This window comes from Typopeltis vanoorti, chromosome 2, assembly GCF_054136105.1.
Source record: "Typopeltis vanoorti isolate ZY-2024b chromosome 2, IOZ_Tvanoo_1.0, whole genome shotgun sequence".
NCBI classification, from domain to species: Eukaryota; Metazoa; Arthropoda; class Arachnida; order Uropygi; family Thelyphonidae; genus Typopeltis; species Typopeltis vanoorti.
The window spans coordinates 147,471,446-147,490,851 of NC_143550.1; the positions used below are offsets into that span (position 1 = coordinate 147,471,446).

Consider the following 19,406-nt stretch of genomic DNA (forward strand, 5'->3'; position numbering starts at 1 on the left):
TAATCTTTTATCCAAGTGTAAGCAAACAAAGTTTGCGCCAGAAGTATCTTCAGGACTGAGGCAACTCGTGGTAAAAGTGGACCAAACTCTCATCACTCCTAATCTTAGTATCTCCCATCCTTGCAGACATGTATAATGCTATGCATTAAGGGAAGGGCCACTACCCAGACTGTTTTCGACCTTTATTGAGGTCTCGTTAGTGGGAGCCATACCCAGAGGTGGTGATACCAAGGTGGAAGCAATGGAGATGTCATATTTACCTATATAAGAGTTGCCAAAAGGTGTACCACTTTTTTTTTTATTTAATTACTCTGGATTTAGAGAAAGATGTTGGAAGTTTTTTCCACTTGGTTAAGACTATAATAAATTTAGTTTAATACTTTAATCCAAGTGTAAGCAAACAAACTTTGCGCCTGAAGTATCTTTAGGACTGAGGCAACTCGTGGTAGAGGTGGACCAAGCTCTCATCACGCATCTTAGTATCTCCCATAATGCAAAGCACATCTCCTTGTGGACGTATAATACTATGCATTAAGTGAAGGGCCATTATGAGCGATGAAAGCTTGGTCCACCTTTACCACAAGTTGCCTCAGTCCTGAAGATACTTCAGGCGCAAACTTTGTTTGCTTACACTTGGATAAAGGATTAAACTAAATTTATTATAGTCTAACCAAGTGGGAAAGAACTTCCAACATCTTTCTCTAAATCCAGAGTAATTTAATAATAAGCTGAGACACCTTTTGGCAACTCTTATAGGTAAATATGACTTCTCCATTGCTTCCACCTTGGTATCACCACCTCTGGGTATGGCACCCACTGACGAGACCTCAATAAAGGTCGAAACCGGTCTGGGTAGTGGCCCTTCCCTTAATACAGCATTATACATGTCTGCAAGGAGATGTGCTTTGCATTAAGGGAGATACTAAGTCAAGGAGTGATGAGAGCTTGGTCCACCTTTACCACGAGTTGCCTCAGTGCTGAAAATACTTCAGGCACAAACTTTGTTTGCTTACACTTAGATAAAGTATTAAACTAAATTTATTATAGTCTACCCAAGTGGGAAAAAACTTCCAACCTTCCCCATACTGTTTTCCCAAATGAATATAACCCCATACTTCCAGCTTTAAGAACTCTTGGGTGCAGCATCACAAATGCAAGAACGGTAATCTAAGGTTGATCAGGTCAACTGAAGTAGGTCATTGATATACAGAAGGAAGAGGGTCTGTGAGAGAACTGAACATTGTGGGACCCCAGCATTAGTTGGATGGTGAGAGGATAGGAAGCCGTCTAGCATCACACATAGTGTGCACCCAGACGGGAAGCTGTAATCCATCTGCAGAAGTCCTGGGACAGTCCAAATGATGGGAGTTTGCTTAGTAAGCCTTTGTGCCCGACTCAGTCAAAGGCTTTAAAGATATCAAGTGCAACCACTTGGGATTCGTCAAATTTCTCCATGGCATTTGTCCAGCAATGGGTGATGGATGAGAGCAGATCTCCTGTTGATTGGCATCGATGGAATCCATACTGGTGGTCGCTTAATAGCTGGGTACCTTCAAGGTAGAATAGGAGCTGAGAGTTGATGGTTTTCTCCATCACTTTGGATAGGACTGAAGCGAGTGAGATAGGCCAGTAGTTAGATGGCAGTGATTTGTCACCCTTTTTAGGAACGGGTTGAATATAGGCCAGTTGCCAGGCTTTGGGATATATACCAGTGGAGTAAGAGAGTTATATATAGGATAGGAATCAGTTCTGGCACACAGACCTTCAGGACAATTGGAGGAATGCCATCAGGGCCAGGAGACTTTTTTGTGTTTAATTTTTATATATATATATATATATATATATATATATATATATATATGATGTATTTTTTGTAACTCTTTATGATATCTTGTTCAAATGTATCCCTGTACTGAAGAATTATCATTTCCAGAAAACAAATTCCATGTTTAAAGCAGTCTTTCCAGTCTAAAATTAATAAATGAGGCCCTTATCATAATGTTTTTGATGTCATACCTGGACAAAATGGATTATTTGTCCAGGTTTTTCTTCTTAATGAATTACCATCACCCTTATCTGTGGATTCACTATCTGCAGTCAACTCTGATCCAAAAATATTAAATGGAAAATTCCAGAAATAAACAAATTTATAATTACATTGGCAAAAGTGGATATTACATTTAACATTATTTCAAAGCCGAATGTTTGCAGAAACTATAAAAGTTTCGTAAGTTGACCGGAGAGCTTAAGAGAATACAATCCTCAGCATCCCTGAGTTGCCTTAGCTATTTAAATCAAGTAGGTATGCAACTCGAGGATGCCGATGATTGTATTCTTGAAAGCTCTCGGGTCAACTAACGAAACTTTCATAGTTTCTATAAACATGCGGCTTTGAAATAATGTTGGATCTAATATCCACTTTGCCTATGTAATTTTACATTGCTGAAATGAAGCCGTATAGCTCTTTCTTTTAGTAATAGACAATTCGGCTGATCTCAGAGGTAGTCCAACACCAGGGCAACTTGTTGCAAAGGTGGAAAAGCTACACGCACCTTGCAGCCTTTCAGAAATCAGGAATTGCATACCGTTCTGAGTAGTTCTCAGATCGACTGCCACGATATCGCAGTGCTTTTGTTCAAGTAACCCTTAATATACTTAATAATGGTCCTAAAGTGCAAGAGTAGTGATGCTGGCAATTTGGATATGCCAAAGAGAAGCCTAAAAAAAAATAATAATAAAATAAAATGTGTGCTGAGGTTGCTAAGATTCTATTCACATTCAGATAACTTTATTACAGTACAGGTAACACTCGTATAACGGGAATATTAGGTTCCATAGAAATGGCGTGTTATATAAATCGCATTATACGAGACTCAGATTACATAGAAAAAGTAGATTTACGTTCCGAAATCTTTTTTTTTTTTAATTATATAAACAACAATGACATACTCGACAAAAAAAATTTTTATTTAATTCTTGTAATTCATCTAAGATAAGAAAACAAACTATGAAACAAATATACAGTGGCCTTGGTTAACAACAGCCTCAGATAACAACGTACTTGGTTAACGACGAGTGGCTGTAAGAAAAAAATCTCTTGGTTAACGACTCTCGATTATGTGAACCTCTATCCTATCTAAAAAACCGGAATTTTCCGATCGCACTCAGCCACACACGGAAAGACATTGTCGAATAGAGAACAGCCAAGCGGCATAGCTGTGAAGCTCAGATATGTTTGACCCATCATAGCCAGCTGTTTATGTTTTCCGTTTATTGCTTCTTTTCTTTATTTTAAAATTTGTGGTTATAAATGCGTTTTATGATGAAAATGAGTATTTAAGCATTTATTTTTTATGTGTTGGTTCATATAGACATAAATCAGCAGGTGCGTGTCACTGTTTGTTTGCCATCAAAAGGCAAAATCAAATGTCATCTGTATAATAGTCGCTGTATCTATAAGCTGCTAATCAGTGTATGTTACGGTAATGCTGTATCTAATATCGTCACCTTACAAGCAAAATGCACTAAGTCAAAAATTGCAGGTTTCGAATTTAACTGTTATCTTTTATTTCAAAAAGTTTTTTTTTTTTTTGAACTTTTATTTTCAGGCGACGATATGTCCTGTATCCCTTGTCTCTTAGTGTTGTACAAATTGTAATAATACTGTATTTTGCGTATCTTTTTTTTTTATAGAGTGAATTTTTTTACCGTGTGACACAATGGGTCCCAAAAAGAAAGCTAGTGAGGGGGGGGGGGGGGGGAACAGAAAAATTTTCTCTATTGAACAGAAGACAGAAATAATAGCAAAACATCATGAAAGTGTGAAAGTTATGCAGCTAGCTCATATGAAACCAGTCATTCTACAATATTAACCATTTTGGCTAAGAAAGAAGAACTTACGGTAGCTAAGGGAACTTCAAGGTTGAATGTCAAAGGGCTTCTTTTTGAGCATATGGAAAATCTATTACTAATTTGGATCAAAGAAAGAGAAATGGCGGGCAATACTACATCTCAAAATGCTGTCAGAAAGCTAAACAGATTTATCAAGATTTGAAAAAGAAGACTTTGGGATCAAGTTCTGAGGTAGATGATGATGATTTCAAAAGGTAGCAGAGGTTGGTTTGACAACTTTAAAAAAAGAACAGGAATTCATAGTGTGGTCAGATAAGGAGTGTAGCTAGTGCTGTCAAAGCAGCAGCAGATAAATTTGTCAATAGCTTTACAAGAATTATAGAAGGAGAATACCTACCTCAACAAGTCTTCAATTGTGATGAGACTGGGTTATTTTGGAAGAAAATGCCCAACAGGACATTTATCACAAAAGAAGAAAAAACACTTCCTGGGCATAAACCAATGAATGATAGGTTAACACTGCTTTTAACAGCAAATGCAAGTGGAAACTGCAAGGTAAAACCAATGTTAATCTACTACTCAGAGAATCCCCGAGCATTCAAAAAGTCAAATGTCTCTAAATCCAATCTCGGTGTTTTGTGGAAGTCTAACAGCAACACCTGGGTCACAAGATTAGAATTTAGATACTGGATTCGCGAAGTGTTTGGACCAATTGTCGAAGCCTATCATGAGCAAAACAATCTGCCTCTAAAAGCCATTTTAACCTTGGATAACGCACCTGGCCATCCAACGGGCATACAAGAAGAGCTACCAGAGGAATTAGATTTTATCAAGGTGATTCTTCCTCCCAAGACTACATCTCTGATTCACCTATGGATCATTTTTAAAATTGCAAATTTTAAAAACTCTACACAAGGGCACTTTTTACCAGGTGCTTTGAAATGTGTGAGGCTACCAACATAACCCTAAGAAAATTTTGGAAGGAAGAATTCAACATTGTCATAGCAATTAGGCTAATTGTAAAGGCTTGGCAAGAAGTAACAATGAAATGTCTCAAAGCAGCATGGAAGAAACTGTGTCCTTCCTTTGGTAATGAAGAAACTTCAGATGAAGGATACAAATTGGTAAAGGATATTGTGACAACTGCTCATGATCTTAATTTGGAAGTAAAAGAAGAAGACGTTGAAGAATTATTGGAGATGCATGACCGAGAACTGACTACTGATGAGCTAAAGGAACTTTTCAAGCATCAATGTGAAGAAAAGGAAATGGAAATTTCATCTGAAGATGAGGATGGAGAGAAAGAACAAATTACGACTGATGAAATCAAAAATGTTTTGGCAAAGTGGGAGGAAGTTCAAAATGTTGCTATGAAATGGAATCCAAACAAATCTGAGGTTACCAGAACTGCAGATCTATTTAATGAAAAGTCCATGCAGTTTTTCAGAAACATTTTAAAAAAGAGGCAGAAGCAAACAACCCTAGGCATGTTTTTTTACAGGTCCATTTGTCAAAAACTCTGAAGTGAGCCCAATTGTCCTTCTGGTGAAGATTGATAATTTTTTTTTAATTTTTTGATAATTTGATAATTGATAAAGTTTTCATGAACAATTCATTTTCTTAATGTTAATTTTTTTGTAGCAAATACATATACTGTATAATAAATGATATTTATCATATTTTTATGACATTTTAAATGAGTTTTATCTGCATTTTTAATATGTACTATGGTTGTGGGGAGGAGCCGGAACAAATTAATCGATTTTCAATTAAATCTTATGGGGAATCGCACCTTGGATAACGACGGTAATCCTAGAACAGATTACCGTCATTAACCACGGCACCACTGTATAGTATAAACTTATAAAATTACAAATTGTACATAATAAAGTGCATATTTTAAATCGTCATCACTGTCTTCAAAACAAACATTTCGTAGATGTTCTTTATTTATGAGTGGCCGGACGTCGTCATCGCTTGAAATCTCTTGGACGTCATTTGTATAATTCTCATCGAATACTTCGACTGGTTTAGTTATCAAGAAGTCAGTAATAAGACCTTGCTTACCACTGTGCTGCAATTTCTTATTAGGTTCATAATATGGAGCTAAACAAACGTCCAATTCTCTCATGAATTTTCCAAACTGCTCCATTGAGGGATCATTATCCGTAAAATAGCTTCCTAACTTTCTTGCCAAGTCCAATCCTTCTGCTAATTTCTTTAAATTGAAGTTTTTAACGGATTCATCACAATCAGAATCTTCGGCAGAACTTTTCCCCGCACATTTGGTTCGACGTCATCTATTAATTGTACTAGTTCCTCCTACTTTAAATTCATTTCCCCATCAATTAATTCACTAATTTTGTTTTCAACCATATCGCAAAAGCCCTCTATGTGGCCATTACTATAAAAATAATTTTTTTACATAAAAAAAGCATTATATATTGTATGTAACTCACCAGAAAATAAAGTGCTCAGCACACTTATGATTTTTAATCCAGGCTGAAAACGAAGACAACTTTTAACAATAATTAACACTTTACCCGGTAAACAATTGACGTACATGCGTGCTAAAGGGTATTTTCCCTAATATAAATTCACTACTTATAACTACATGCGCAATACGGGCAGACAAAAATTTAACAAAGATAAAATTTGATTTTTAAGTTGCGCAGTGAAAAATATATGAAAAGATAAAGGGTGACTACAATTTGTAGACCGCGTTATATAAGTACCGCGTTGAACAAGGGTTGCTACAATTTGTAGACCGCATTGTAGAAGTACCGCATTATACGAGGGTTACCTGTATGTTGTTATAATTATTCTATTTTATTATTAGTTATTGTTGTTAATCTCTTACTGGGTCTAATTTATAAATTAAACTTTATCATAGGTATGCATAGGAAAAAATAGAGTGTATATAGGGTTCAGTACTATCTGTGGGATGTCATGGAATGTACCCCCCTCCCGCAGATAAGAGGGGACTACTGTGATCATATATAGCAACGAGTTTTTTTGTTTTTTTTTAATGGTAATATCATGTGTGAGTGGTTAGTATTCCTTTAAATGTATATAAGAACATGTAGCTACTCAACATCGGTATTATACTATTCAAACATGATATTTTATATATTACGCCTGCATCTCCCATTATCACTAATTTGGAGACAGCTCATCATGTAGCAAAATTATCATTCCATGTTTCTTAGGATTTCACTTCATAAACTAAGGTCTGAAACTATCCTGATTTGCTTTTCAAATGTATCGTTATTAGACTTACATATTCAGAAGAATATAGTAACTTTATTACTAAAAATATTTTGACCAGAAACTAACTAGTTATCGGTGAGTCAGAATAATCATGAGGTGAAGCTAGAACAATGTTAATCCTATTCATAAAGCACGGAGATGAGCCACATGGTGAAATGTCACCTAGTGGACGGTTAGAATAAAATAAGATTACAATTAAGACCCAAATTTAAAAATTAAGTGATTTGAAATAAAATAAATTTAATTAAATAATGAAAGGAATGACAGCATTATATTAAATTTAAAAAATTAATGAAAAAATAAAATATCCTGAGTACCATCCATGAAAGATAAACAGCCCCCCTTCCCCCTATGGTGTTTACCAAGTTTAGTCCGAGTGCCTCCACTCATGCTTTGCGAAAACAGGATGGTCTGTTGAAAAAACGACTACAAGAACACTGATCTCATAACAAAAACCATAAACCTTAAAAATCAGACATGGAGTGGACACTGATCACAATATACTATGGTCCAATTTACATCAGTGCAGGTTTAGGTTTGAGTAGTTATTTAAGGAGAGTTCTGAAGCACTTCACCACCACCCAAATTTAAAATCGGAATGACTGCCTATCTCTGCCAAGATTTGGGAAAGAGTCAAACTCATAAATAGCAAGCAACAGTGCATTTTCAAATTTATATTTTCTTTATACTTGAAAGATATAAGAAAGAACATGCCTATCTGGAAGATCTGATCAAAAAGAAAAAAAAAAGTATAAATATGCATATTTATGCATCCTTAACACTGCCCAAAGCATATTTCAAATACATTTTTTATAATAAATTAAAGATGCCAAGAAATTATATTCTTGGTTTAATCCTTTATCCAAGTGTAAGCGAAGAAAGTTTGCATGTGAAGTAACTTCACACTCGTACATAGAGGCTAATGACTTCGTATCACATGCCTTAGTATCCCATAATGCAAAGCACATATCCTTACAGACATGTATAATACTATGCATTATGGGTCACTATCCAGACCAGTTTTGACCTTCATTGAGGTCTCATCAGTAGGAGCCAGACCTAGAAGTGATACCAAGGTTGAAGTAATGCAGAAGTCATTTCCATCTACAAGTAGCTAAAAGGTCTCAACACCTTATTACTAAAATACTTTGAATTAGAGATAGATGTTGAAAGTTTTTCCACTTGGTTGTACTATAAATTAAAGATGCCAAGAAATTATATTCATGGTTTAATCCTTTATCCAAGTGTGATATGGGATACTAAAGGCAAGTGATGCGAAGTCATTAGCCTCTAAAAACGAGTTGTCTAGTCGTGAAATTATTTCACGCACAAACTTTGTTTGCTTACACTTGTATGAAGGATTAAACCAAGAATATAATTTCTTAGCATCTTTAATTTATGGTATAACCAAGTGGAAAAGCTTTCAACATCTCTAATCCAGAGTTATTTAGTAATAAGGTGTCACACCTTTTAACTACTTGTATATGGAAATATGACTTCTGCATTACTTCAACCTTGGTATCACTTCTGGGTCTGGAATTAATTAAGAAATGAAATTAATGTTAAGTTATTTTTAGAAATAAAAGAAATGTAAAATCTCTCTCTCTCTTTCAGCAAATGGTTGCACAGCAAGTAACAAAGAAACCAAAAACTAATCTACAGTAAATTTTTCTCAATATGTCCTCCCAAAATGCTTGATGTCCAAGATAAAGAAAAGCCAAAACAGTGGTCATTTCACAAATTATATGTTCAGGCAGGCAACATGACTAATTTGGGGAAAATGGTGAGTTTATTTAAACAATCTGATATCGGCAGTTATTTTTAACTTTTTTTTTTTTTTCAATCATTTTGAATATACACAGCAATTAATAAAAATCTAAAAGTAGTTATTAGTGTGGTTAGCAAAATTAAAAAACATTAAAAAATGTGACAATTAATGGGATGCTGTAAGTTACATTCCACAAGCTAATGCATATTTACTAAAATCATTTATCTACAATACCTGGAGTCTCATTAATTTCAGATATAAATCTATAACTGCAGCATCCATAGCGTTCATACTCCTGTGGCATTACAGGCCCTCAAATACTGGTGGTTGTGGTGTCATACGTGCTACAAAATCATATATCTAAAATTGGCTTGACTCAAAGTACTACAGTAAAAATAAAGAATAATTTCAATAGAGATGTTGCTCCTGAAATATAATGTACAAGATTTGGATGAAATGTAAACAATGAAGGTCATTTTATCTCTCTCTCTCTCTCTCCTTTTCTGTTTCTATACTTATTCAGGAGACAGTAACATAAAGATACTATTTCCATACTGTCACATGTTTTCAGAATGGTAGTGAAAGAGGTAACTGAAGAAATGAAGAGTATTGCAGGCCAGTGAGGTAAAACCCTAATGCATATTATGTATGAATATGATATTATGTTGAGCCTAAAATATGCATATGTTAATATTAATTACTTTGAAAGCTTGTTAAATGACACAATTTGAATCATATCCTCAGTATCTCCACTGCTCATGTACGATGTAGTTGGTGTTGTCATCCTTAAATATGAATTATTCACCTACAGCATCACAGAACAATTGAATATGACACTGAAGAATTTTGTTGCAATATTGTTATCAGTCAGTCATTTTTTCCCAGCACTTTTAGCTCAGTGCATCCATTAAGCACAGTGCCTCCTCACAGCATGACCCTAGCACTGCTGTATCTGTCAATTTCAAGAACATTCTTACGATTGTAAACAGTACTACTTTCATGCCAGATCAAGAGTCATCTAGAATCAGAAGACAGATTAAAACAACTTTCATCTGTAAAGAGTTCATTAACCCATTGGTATCTTGTCCAATTTTTATGAATGCAACACCACTGGCCTATTCTTCCTTCAGGAGGAGTGGGCCAGTTTGCCTGGAGGGGAATTTCAAGCAGCAATGTATCTCCCTATTGCATCCCAAATGTGTTCTATGGGGTTGAGATCTAGGAAGCATGCTGGCCACTCAATTCGATTAATATCATCGGTCTCCAGAAATATCTCCACTGCTCATGTACAATGTAGTATGGCATTGTCATCCATAAAAATGAATTCTTCGCCTATGCACCACAGAACAATCGAACATGACATTGAAGAGCTTCATTGCAATATTGTTCAGTCATAGTCCCTTTTTCCAGCACTTGTAGCTCAGTGTGTCCATTAACCATAATGCCTCCCCCACACCATGCACTGCCATATCTATTTCTTTTATGAATTTACAATAGTAAGCAGTACCACTTTCACACTAGAACAAGTGTCTAGAATTGGAAGAAAGACTAAAATGACTCTCATCTAAAGAGAACATTAGCCCATTGATGTCTTGTCCAATTTTTATCAATACAACATGACTGAAAATGCTCTACAATGAGCTGTGGATAGAGGGACATAGACTGCAGGCCTTAGGACATATAAGCCTACTTGTCGCAGAGAGACGTCCTGCCACAGTTTGTTGAGATATCCATATATTTGTGCTTGAATAGAGCTGACTTGCAAGCTCACCTGCTGTGGTGCATCGATTATTTTACTGTTATAACTAAAAATCTATCTTCGTGCTCTATGGTTGGGCAAGTTCAACCTCTTAGCGAACATCCTGAACACATTCCATTGGTTTGAATACAATGTTACATGATATTCCAAACTTTCTGGCAATATCAATAAATTCTGCAGTATTCTTCAAGCTTTCCAATAATTCTTCTCTGCATGAAATCATCTAGATGACCTTGAGACATTATAACACATCTCAATTTGCAACTTTATTCCTTCACGAAAAGAACATCCTTCAAACACAATTCACTTAGAGTAGCCTTGTTGCTTTTTATCCTGTCGAGTGCTACCATGATCCCTTTGTGTGCAATTCAAAAATTTGAATGTGAATGTACACTCACTTTCTACTTGAAATCATCAGTTAAACAAACTGTCACAAGCTGATTCATCTGAATTTGCAGTTGTAAGCTTCAGAAATACTGTTCTCCCTTAGGTTTTGGATAACAGTGTATTATAATATTCTATACACCCCATGAGGGTACATATCTTCTCCAATTTTCTCCGTTTCATTCTCTTTTTAGCTTTTATATTCCATTGTATCCATTGTATTCTAGCAGTCCTAAAATTTCATCATGCCATTTTTCCTTGGTCTTTGTTTTCCCTACTGCTATCTATAAGTCTTCATTCTGTTAATCATTTAAGCCATCTCGCGGTGTATCTCCCACCTGTCTCCATTTTGAATGCCTAAATGCATTCTACAATGTCCTGCACAGCTGTTTGCAGTCTTATCAAATGAGAGGAAATACATGTTAAAAAACATTTAATTTTCTTGACCAAAAAGTTCTGGAAAAACTTTTATTGGGATTATATTGATCACTTGATCAATATAATCCCAATAAAAGTTTTTCTTGAGAGGAAATACATTTTTAAGTGTCACAATGAGCTTATTCCTTTCCATTCTTCTCTGGGTAACTTTCAATTTGGAAGTATCTTTACTTAAATTTCAGTGCCATATGTAATCACAGGTGAGATGCAACCATTAGACATACATTCACAAGAATAAAGAATAATAATTTTATTATTGCAAATATATTAATTATGATTATGCTGATGCCTGTTAATATTGAGCTAAATATTTGCAATCACAAATTATTATTTATTCTTGTGAATGTGTATTCAATAATCATTACTATTTCAGAAGCCATTAAAAACAGATAAGACACACAGGTTGAAAATTTTCCTCTTCAAACTAATTATCACTTTTGAAGATATCTTTCATCCTCCCAAAAGTAATCCAACCAAGTTGTATCCTTCTATCTGTCCATCTTTGATTTTTATGATTGGTCCTGGACAAGCATATGAGTCCACTGTATTCACTTATTTATCTCTCAGTATTCATTCAATCATTACTTTTATTTTGTTTATCTTCAACCCAATTTCACTGGACTGGTATTTTTATAAACAAATTACAACATATAATATATATTAAGTAGAACAATTTAATTAATCATTCCGATATTTCAGCAAAAGTCGAATTGCCATCATCAGAGAACAGTGTACAAACCAATATGTGTATGCCAGCATGTACAAGTGACTATGAAGTAGAGCAACAACAAAGGATAAGCCTAAATTACTAAATAACTATCCCTTAGTAGGCTAGACTGAGGATGAGTGCTTCCCAAATTTGAGACAGTTCCATGCACCCAAATTTGTAGTTTTTGATAGTTTCTTAATGTTGCAGAAGATTCCAGGAAAAGTCTTTTATTTGTATTTGCTACAATAGAGTAAGCCAGCCTGTTTGGCCGAGTGGTTAGCATATCTGCTCTCCAGTCAAGAGGCTGCTGGTTCAAATCCTGCCATGGCATTGGTGTTTGTGATTGTCTTACTTACTCTGTGTGGAAAGGACATCTGCAATCCTACCACTTCTAGCAGAAGGCATCACTCCCAAAATCCTGTGAGGTACGGAAGTGACCATATGGTGTCTATGGATGTCAAATGTGAATTTTTATGTTATTATTTATTTATTACAATAGAGTAAGGCAGCTTATTTTCACCACAGTGTATCTTATGGTGGATGACCAAAGTTTGGTCCACAAGCCCTGAGTGGCTGTACTGAAAGAACCAGATGTAGTCCTTGTGCTAAGAAATTCTGATTTTGGCTGTGCTATCTGTTTTGTCATATTAAGACAGCTTACAACTGCATGATACCTGGTGAACACCTAGCAATACCTAGAGACTCTGGTTGAGCTTTTTGGACATGGATAAGGGATGCTATAGTCTACAAGTGGTTATAAGGTTTTATTTTTTTCTTTTTAAGATTTTGGCTAAATTTTCATATGTGCCCTGGATGCCACCTCATAGGTGGTGATAGACTTGGTATATTCTATTTTTTTGTGCAAGGAGGGGGGGCAGTTAAGATTTGAATAGGATTTTGATTTGGTGGAGACTGCAGCCTACTAAGATGATGTTATAAATGTCATCAAGTTCAGTGGTTACGGCACTGTTATCAAAGCAAAGTAATCAGTAATAAGTTGTCTTGTTGTGCAAAGTTTTTATGATCCAGTGCTGCAGGTGGAGGGGGGGGGGGGGGCTGTTGGTGGTATTGATCTGTACATGTGCGTTTTCTGTAAACTGAGGATGTCAATCCATCAGCTTGACATGTGATCAAGGCATCTAGGAATGGGACACTGTTGTTTTATTTTTCTAAAGGTAAATTGAATCCTGAGATGTTTGTTGTTTAGATGCATTAGGTGTTAAGAGCATCCAAGCTGCATGCCCACATCATCTATATAGCATAACCAAACAGTAGCAAATATTTGGAAAATTTTCACTTTCTTATGCAGTTTAATGACAGAGGTGGCATGACTATATTCTCTGTTTTAATTTTAAGAGTAGTTCTAGGATAACTGAGATTTTAATGGACTCAAAAAGAGATTTTTTTTTAAAGTCCACAAAGACCAAACAGAGATTTATTATATTCATTTTTCTTTTCTATAATTTGACTAACAGTATGGATTATTATTATTATTATTAAAAGAGACCTCAAGGGAGTCAGGGACTCATTAAGGGAGGCCACATACTACATGCACCAGATATCATACTTATTCTTGAATTCATTCATACTGCTTGCACACACAACATCCAATGGGAATCTATTCCAATCATGCACCACCCTATGAGAGAAAAACCTAGCCCCCCCCTTCTTAGCAGCATTCATTCTCGACTTCCAAGGATGTTCTCTTGTCCTTTCCCCACCTTCCATAAAATAAAACATTCCATCAACTGAAATCCTGTATGACCCTTTCAGAAGTTTGTAAGTTTCAATCATATCACCCCCTCTTTCTCCTAAGGTGAAATAGATCCTGCTATGTTTGCTGTTTAGATGCATTAAGTGTTAAGAACATCCAAGCTGCATGGCCACATCATCTGTATACCATAGCTATATAGATGATGTGACCATTTGTGGCCAATTATTTCCAAAAAAGTAGGAAATATTTGAAAAATTTGCACTTTTTTTATGCAGTTTAATGACAGAGGTGGCATGGCCATATTCCCTGTTTTAATTTTTAAGAGTTAAATAATTAAAAAAATTTTAATTTGATCAATGATGTTGTGATTATATCTAAACTTTGCCTATTTCATATACTTGAGCAGATGCATTCTCCTTCTCTTTATTTCTTTTACAAAACAAAAGCAGGCAAAATAACCATAAAAATAATCTTTTACAAATGTTTTGTATTACTGTTGATCATAAATTAACAGCCCTATAATTTTTGATATTTTCACTTTTTTGTAAATAATTATTATTGTAAATTACTATTATTATATGGGTATCTCCATGGAGTCAGAAGACTCATCGCAGGAGACCCAAGCTATCAAAACAATATCTATCATACCTCTTCTTGAACTCATTTACAGACGAAGCCTCACAACTGAGTCAGGCAATGCATTCCATTCATTCATCACTCTCCATGCAAAAAAATCTAGTTCTCACTCTCTTGTTAACCACACTTTTCCTTAATTTCAGGGATGACCTCTTGTTCTTTCATCACTATCACACAGCTGAAATATTTCCCTTGCATCAATCCTATAAAAACTTTTAAGTAATTTAAATGTTTCTATCATATCTCCTCTTCTCTGCCCATCACCCAACCTCTGTAATCCACGAGCTCTCAATCTATCAATGTAGGGAGCAGCATTTTTTACACCACTCACAAACGTAGTTACTCTTCTCTGGGCCCTCTCCACCAATTCCACATCTCCAAAGAATCCAGACGATCAGACTTGAGCACAGTAATCCAAATGTGGAAGTATCAACGCCTTATAAAGAGGAATAATAACTCTTTATCTCTAGATGTCAGTGTGTTCTTCAATAACCAAGTAATCCTGTGCGCAATCTTGGACATGTCCTCTGAACTTCAATTCCCTCTCCACTAATACCCCCAAGTCCCTAGCCTCATGAATCTCTTGGAGTACCGTTCCATCAATATGGTACACAGCTGGAAATTTTTTAATCCCAAAATGCATAACTTTACACTTTTCCAGATTGAACTGACATCCATTACCCTTTGCCAGCTTATTTAAATCATTATATAGTAAATACAACTTAAAATTAATATAAACAAAACCGAAATAATGATTATATTAGAAAGCATATAAAAATGGAATAAGTTAATAGTACCCAGTTAATGAAGCCAATGCCAAATTCAGTTATTTGGGAACAATAACAGATCTTGGGTATGCAAAGACAGTAAAATACAGACTAGCCAGAGGCTAGTCTGTATTTTACTGTCTATCGAAATGTATTTTCGATAGACAGTACTAATAAAATATGAAGATACATAAAATAAATAGAGTTCAAGCTAAAAATCAAGATCAAAAGCTGGATGCTGAGGAAGAATGAGAAAATTTTGAGGAAATGATGCAAATCGGTACAAAAGAGAATTAAAGTGTTACAGAGTTGAACTACAAGAGAAAGCTTAAATGAGTTTGATCATGTGATGTGGATGAACTTTGTGGAAAGGTTCCATATGGTTCTAAATGGAATCAAGAAGAAACTGGATTTTTAGTGGAAGAAACACACCACAAAAAAAAAAAAAAACATCATCATAGAAGTTAAATATGCTGATGACATAACACTGTAGTATACAAAGTACAATATCTCATTTTTCCACTATTTCGAGAGAACGTAAGTCAAATTATTTACCTTTCGATACAAATGTTTAAAAACGACTAATTAAAAACTTTTTTCATAAATATAATAACTTTTAATTAAAAAATGGCTCATTTCTCGTAGCATCGGCGATATTTCTTAGTCTTTAACATTGTGAAATTTGACACAATGCATGACTCTGTTGCCACTCCGCAAATCATGAACGAATTCAATTTCAAGACAACTTGATGAAAACACGAAGTAATTAAGCGCGCATTCACATGCACAAGAACAGCGGTAACGAAGGTTGCAAGAAGCTATTGTATATAAAATTCTTTTCGACATATGCAAATGTAGTAACACTGATCTTACCATTTCGCGTGTGATGAATACCAATAGGAGAAATAATATCTATTTCTCCATTTTTCTGTTCAAATCCGATAACAACTCCAGACATCTTCTGCTTTCAAAACTTGCTAAGCCTAACCAAGTACACGGGGTGCTCAGCGTAACCAAACAGCCTTGAAACCAGACTTCACAGAAATAATTGTGGTGCCAAACATCACACACACGCAGAAAATGTCAATTAGAGTTTAACACGTAATACTAGTTCTGTTGCTCCCTCTTTGAACTAATAGAAAATTTAACATTGCTTCAGCATTAATGAAATTTTAATTTTAAATGTCTTCAAAGAAAAGTATTGACTGCACAACTTACATTTCATTTTGTTTAAGTAAATTTTACTCACCAGTCATCCTAACGATATACAGATTTCTAAAAGAAACCATTGTCTTATAAAACGAAATATAAAGAAACATTTCTTCTGAGCTCCTGGAATCATGAATTGTATAAATTAATCGTAATTCTTCTCCAAATGCTATTAACAAATTCAGTGACACCTAGCAGTGAGTATATCCAGCTAACACTTCATAATCGGTAAAGTAACTTGAGATGTTAATTGAATGAACGAATGATGAAATCTCGGCGTTTTGCTTCAAAAAAAACAAAAAAAAAAAACCCATCCAACATGCTTCCACTTAAAGTTCGGACACTGTGACGTCAGAGACGATAGCAACAGCAGCTATATATCATAAGAGCATTAATACACATAACAGCGCACTTATTTCACTCATTTTTCTTTGCCTTTTAGTCACAGATGCTCGCTAATGATAATATCTATAAACGACAAAATCTCACACTAGTTTTAACATATTACAATAAAGCTGATGCAATACTTACCAGTAACTTTTGTTATAATTATTTATTAAAGAAATTTTTGCAAAGATAAACGAATGGCGAATGTAATAATTCATTAAAAACAATACAAACTAGTAAAATTAACCTTTTCATGGATCGTTGAATTTGTGTAACCATTAGCAGTAATTCAATATTAACACAGAAGATAATCATTACAACCATTAATATATAACCATCGCTACATAATAAATTACATAAATAACTGGCACTTAGTAATGATCCATTTAACAAAATATTTTATCATCTCTCTCGATGAATCTTTGACTGACTCCAGGAGAGTTGATGTAATAATAATAATAACTTCGTCTGCTGCAAAATGCAATTACATTATATACTAATATTTTTAGAAAAATGGAAAAAATATTTCTGCATATAGAAGATTCTTTGCTAATATCTGAGAATTCTGAAATTATTTCAATTATAAAATTGATTATTATTATAATGCCATCTGAGCCACATAGTCATTTTGATTTCATGCTCAGAGGTGAAACGGAGATCCCGCAATTAGAAAAACCCGGAAAAGCAAGGGAGGGGGACTCAAAATTTGGGAGATATAGCAAAAAAAAAAAAAAAAAAAATATATATATATATATATATATATATATACATCTTTTAGTGAGATGTGCTTTACATTATGGGAAAATACTAAGAATAGTGATCAGAGCTTTATCCACCTTTACAATGAGTTGCCCTGGTGTTGTACCATCTTTAGACTTGAACTATGTTTCAGGCGCAAACTTAATTGTTTGCATACTTGGGATTAGGAGTTAAATAACCAAGCTTATAAAATTACTTGGTAACCCTAATATACAGTATCTCCAAGTTAAAAAAGTAATTACATATATATATATATATATATATATATACAGTATATATATATATATATATATATATATATATATATATATATATATATATATATATATATATATATATATATATATATATATATATATATATATATATATATATATATATATATATATATATATATAATTATTAACTGACTTAAATATATATATATATATATATTTATATATATATATATATATATAATTATTAACTGACTTAAACACCGAGAAAAAAATACAAGAGATTTAATAAGGTTTCAGTACTAGTTTAATCGGAAATGCCGACTTCGTCAGGTGAATACAGTACCATGGAGAAAACAACATCTTAAAAATATATTGTACTTTAGACAAAACAGAGTTTAGAACAAGTAGTAGTAGTTGTGTTTGAAATTGAGTCCGAGCGTTAGTTCTGGCGTGAAGAATGATATCATCAGTGCGCCAAAACTGGATTACAGCGCTATGTGAATCGGGTAGGCTATAACTGAGATTGCTGTTTAGATGGGCAGGGTCGAGAGCTATTTCCATGGATTCCAATATACGACTTTCTAATTCATCGGAGCATTTATGGATGTTTGAAGTTGAGTTCCAGTGTTTTTGACGTTGTCGTCCTTCAACATTGGTATTGGCCGAGAATAAAAAAAAAACGTGGCTGGATAGGGCACTAGCACGGACTCTGTTATAAGAGTGGTAAGACACTATGAACCAAATAGGAGTAGCGTGAAAGGGGTAGCGACGTCAATGTCCTGAATGTGTGTTGTTATGAGTTGTAGATAAGTAAATAGTTTGCGTATGGCATTATGGTGATGGATAGTGATAAGATAATGTTTGGAATTTCACTGGGGATTTCACACACACATATATATATAGAAAGTTTTGTTATCTTGGGTTTACTATATGTTAAAGATATCAAGCAATTTTATAAATAAACTTGGTTTGGTTTTAATCCTTTTTCCCAAGTAAGTAAACAGACAAGTAAGTCAAGTTTGCACCTGAACATAGTTCAAGTTTGAGGCAACTCATGGTAAAGGTGGAGTAAGCTCTGATAACTTTCCTTAGTATTTCTCCCTAATGCAAAGCACATCCCCTTGCGAAGATGTATGATGCTATGCATTAAAGGCAAGGGTCACTACCCAGACCGGTTTCGACCTTTATTGAGGTCTCATCAGTGGGAGCCAGACATATATATATATATATATATATATATATGTATGTATTATGGTGGACAGTGCCGTTGTGTTTAGACAGATTAAGTGGAGACAGTGGGTTGTATGCCCTCCCACAATAAATCCTTGCACTCCTTGGAGGTATCACTTAATAATAATAATAATCCCATTCCATAAAAATAATCAAATATGGTTTCAAATAAAGATATAACAGAAAGTATATGTACACTTTTCGATATACTTTTGTAAAGCATTTTTGGATGCATGTTATGCATTTTTTTTTATTGTGAGCTCTAGGATAATAAGTCCAAACCCTCAAGAGACTGAACATTGTACT

General features: G+C 34.5%; 1 protein-coding gene and 1 long non-coding RNA gene across 5 annotated transcripts in view; one reads left to right on the forward strand and one right to left on the reverse strand.

Moving 5' to 3' along the window:
• The window catches only part of LOC150109513 (guanylate kinase), a 117,092-nt gene extending 100,389 nt beyond the window's left edge, over window positions 1-16,703 (reverse strand). The window contains exon 1 of one of the 2 annotated variants that reach the window (XM_090413425.1): window positions 16,547-16,703. In XM_090413425.1, the coding sequence (XP_090269551.1) occupies window positions 16,547-16,616 (70 nt within the window). In that variant the 5' untranslated portion in view covers window positions 16,617-16,703. Of the gene's footprint in view, window positions 1-16,170; window positions 16,325-16,546 lie in introns of those variants that run through there. The other variant, XM_090413417.1, reaches the window with a different exon arrangement.
• LOC150109514 (uncharacterized) overlaps window positions 1-19,406 on the forward strand; it is a 74,833-nt gene that overhangs the window by 7,305 nt on the left and 48,122 nt on the right. For all 3 annotated transcript variants that reach the window (XR_016550411.1, XR_016550412.1, XR_016550410.1), the window contains exon 2: window positions 8,737-8,905. This is a non-coding gene — a long non-coding RNA (uncharacterized LOC150109514). The remainder of the gene's footprint in view (window positions 1-8,736; window positions 8,906-19,406) is intronic.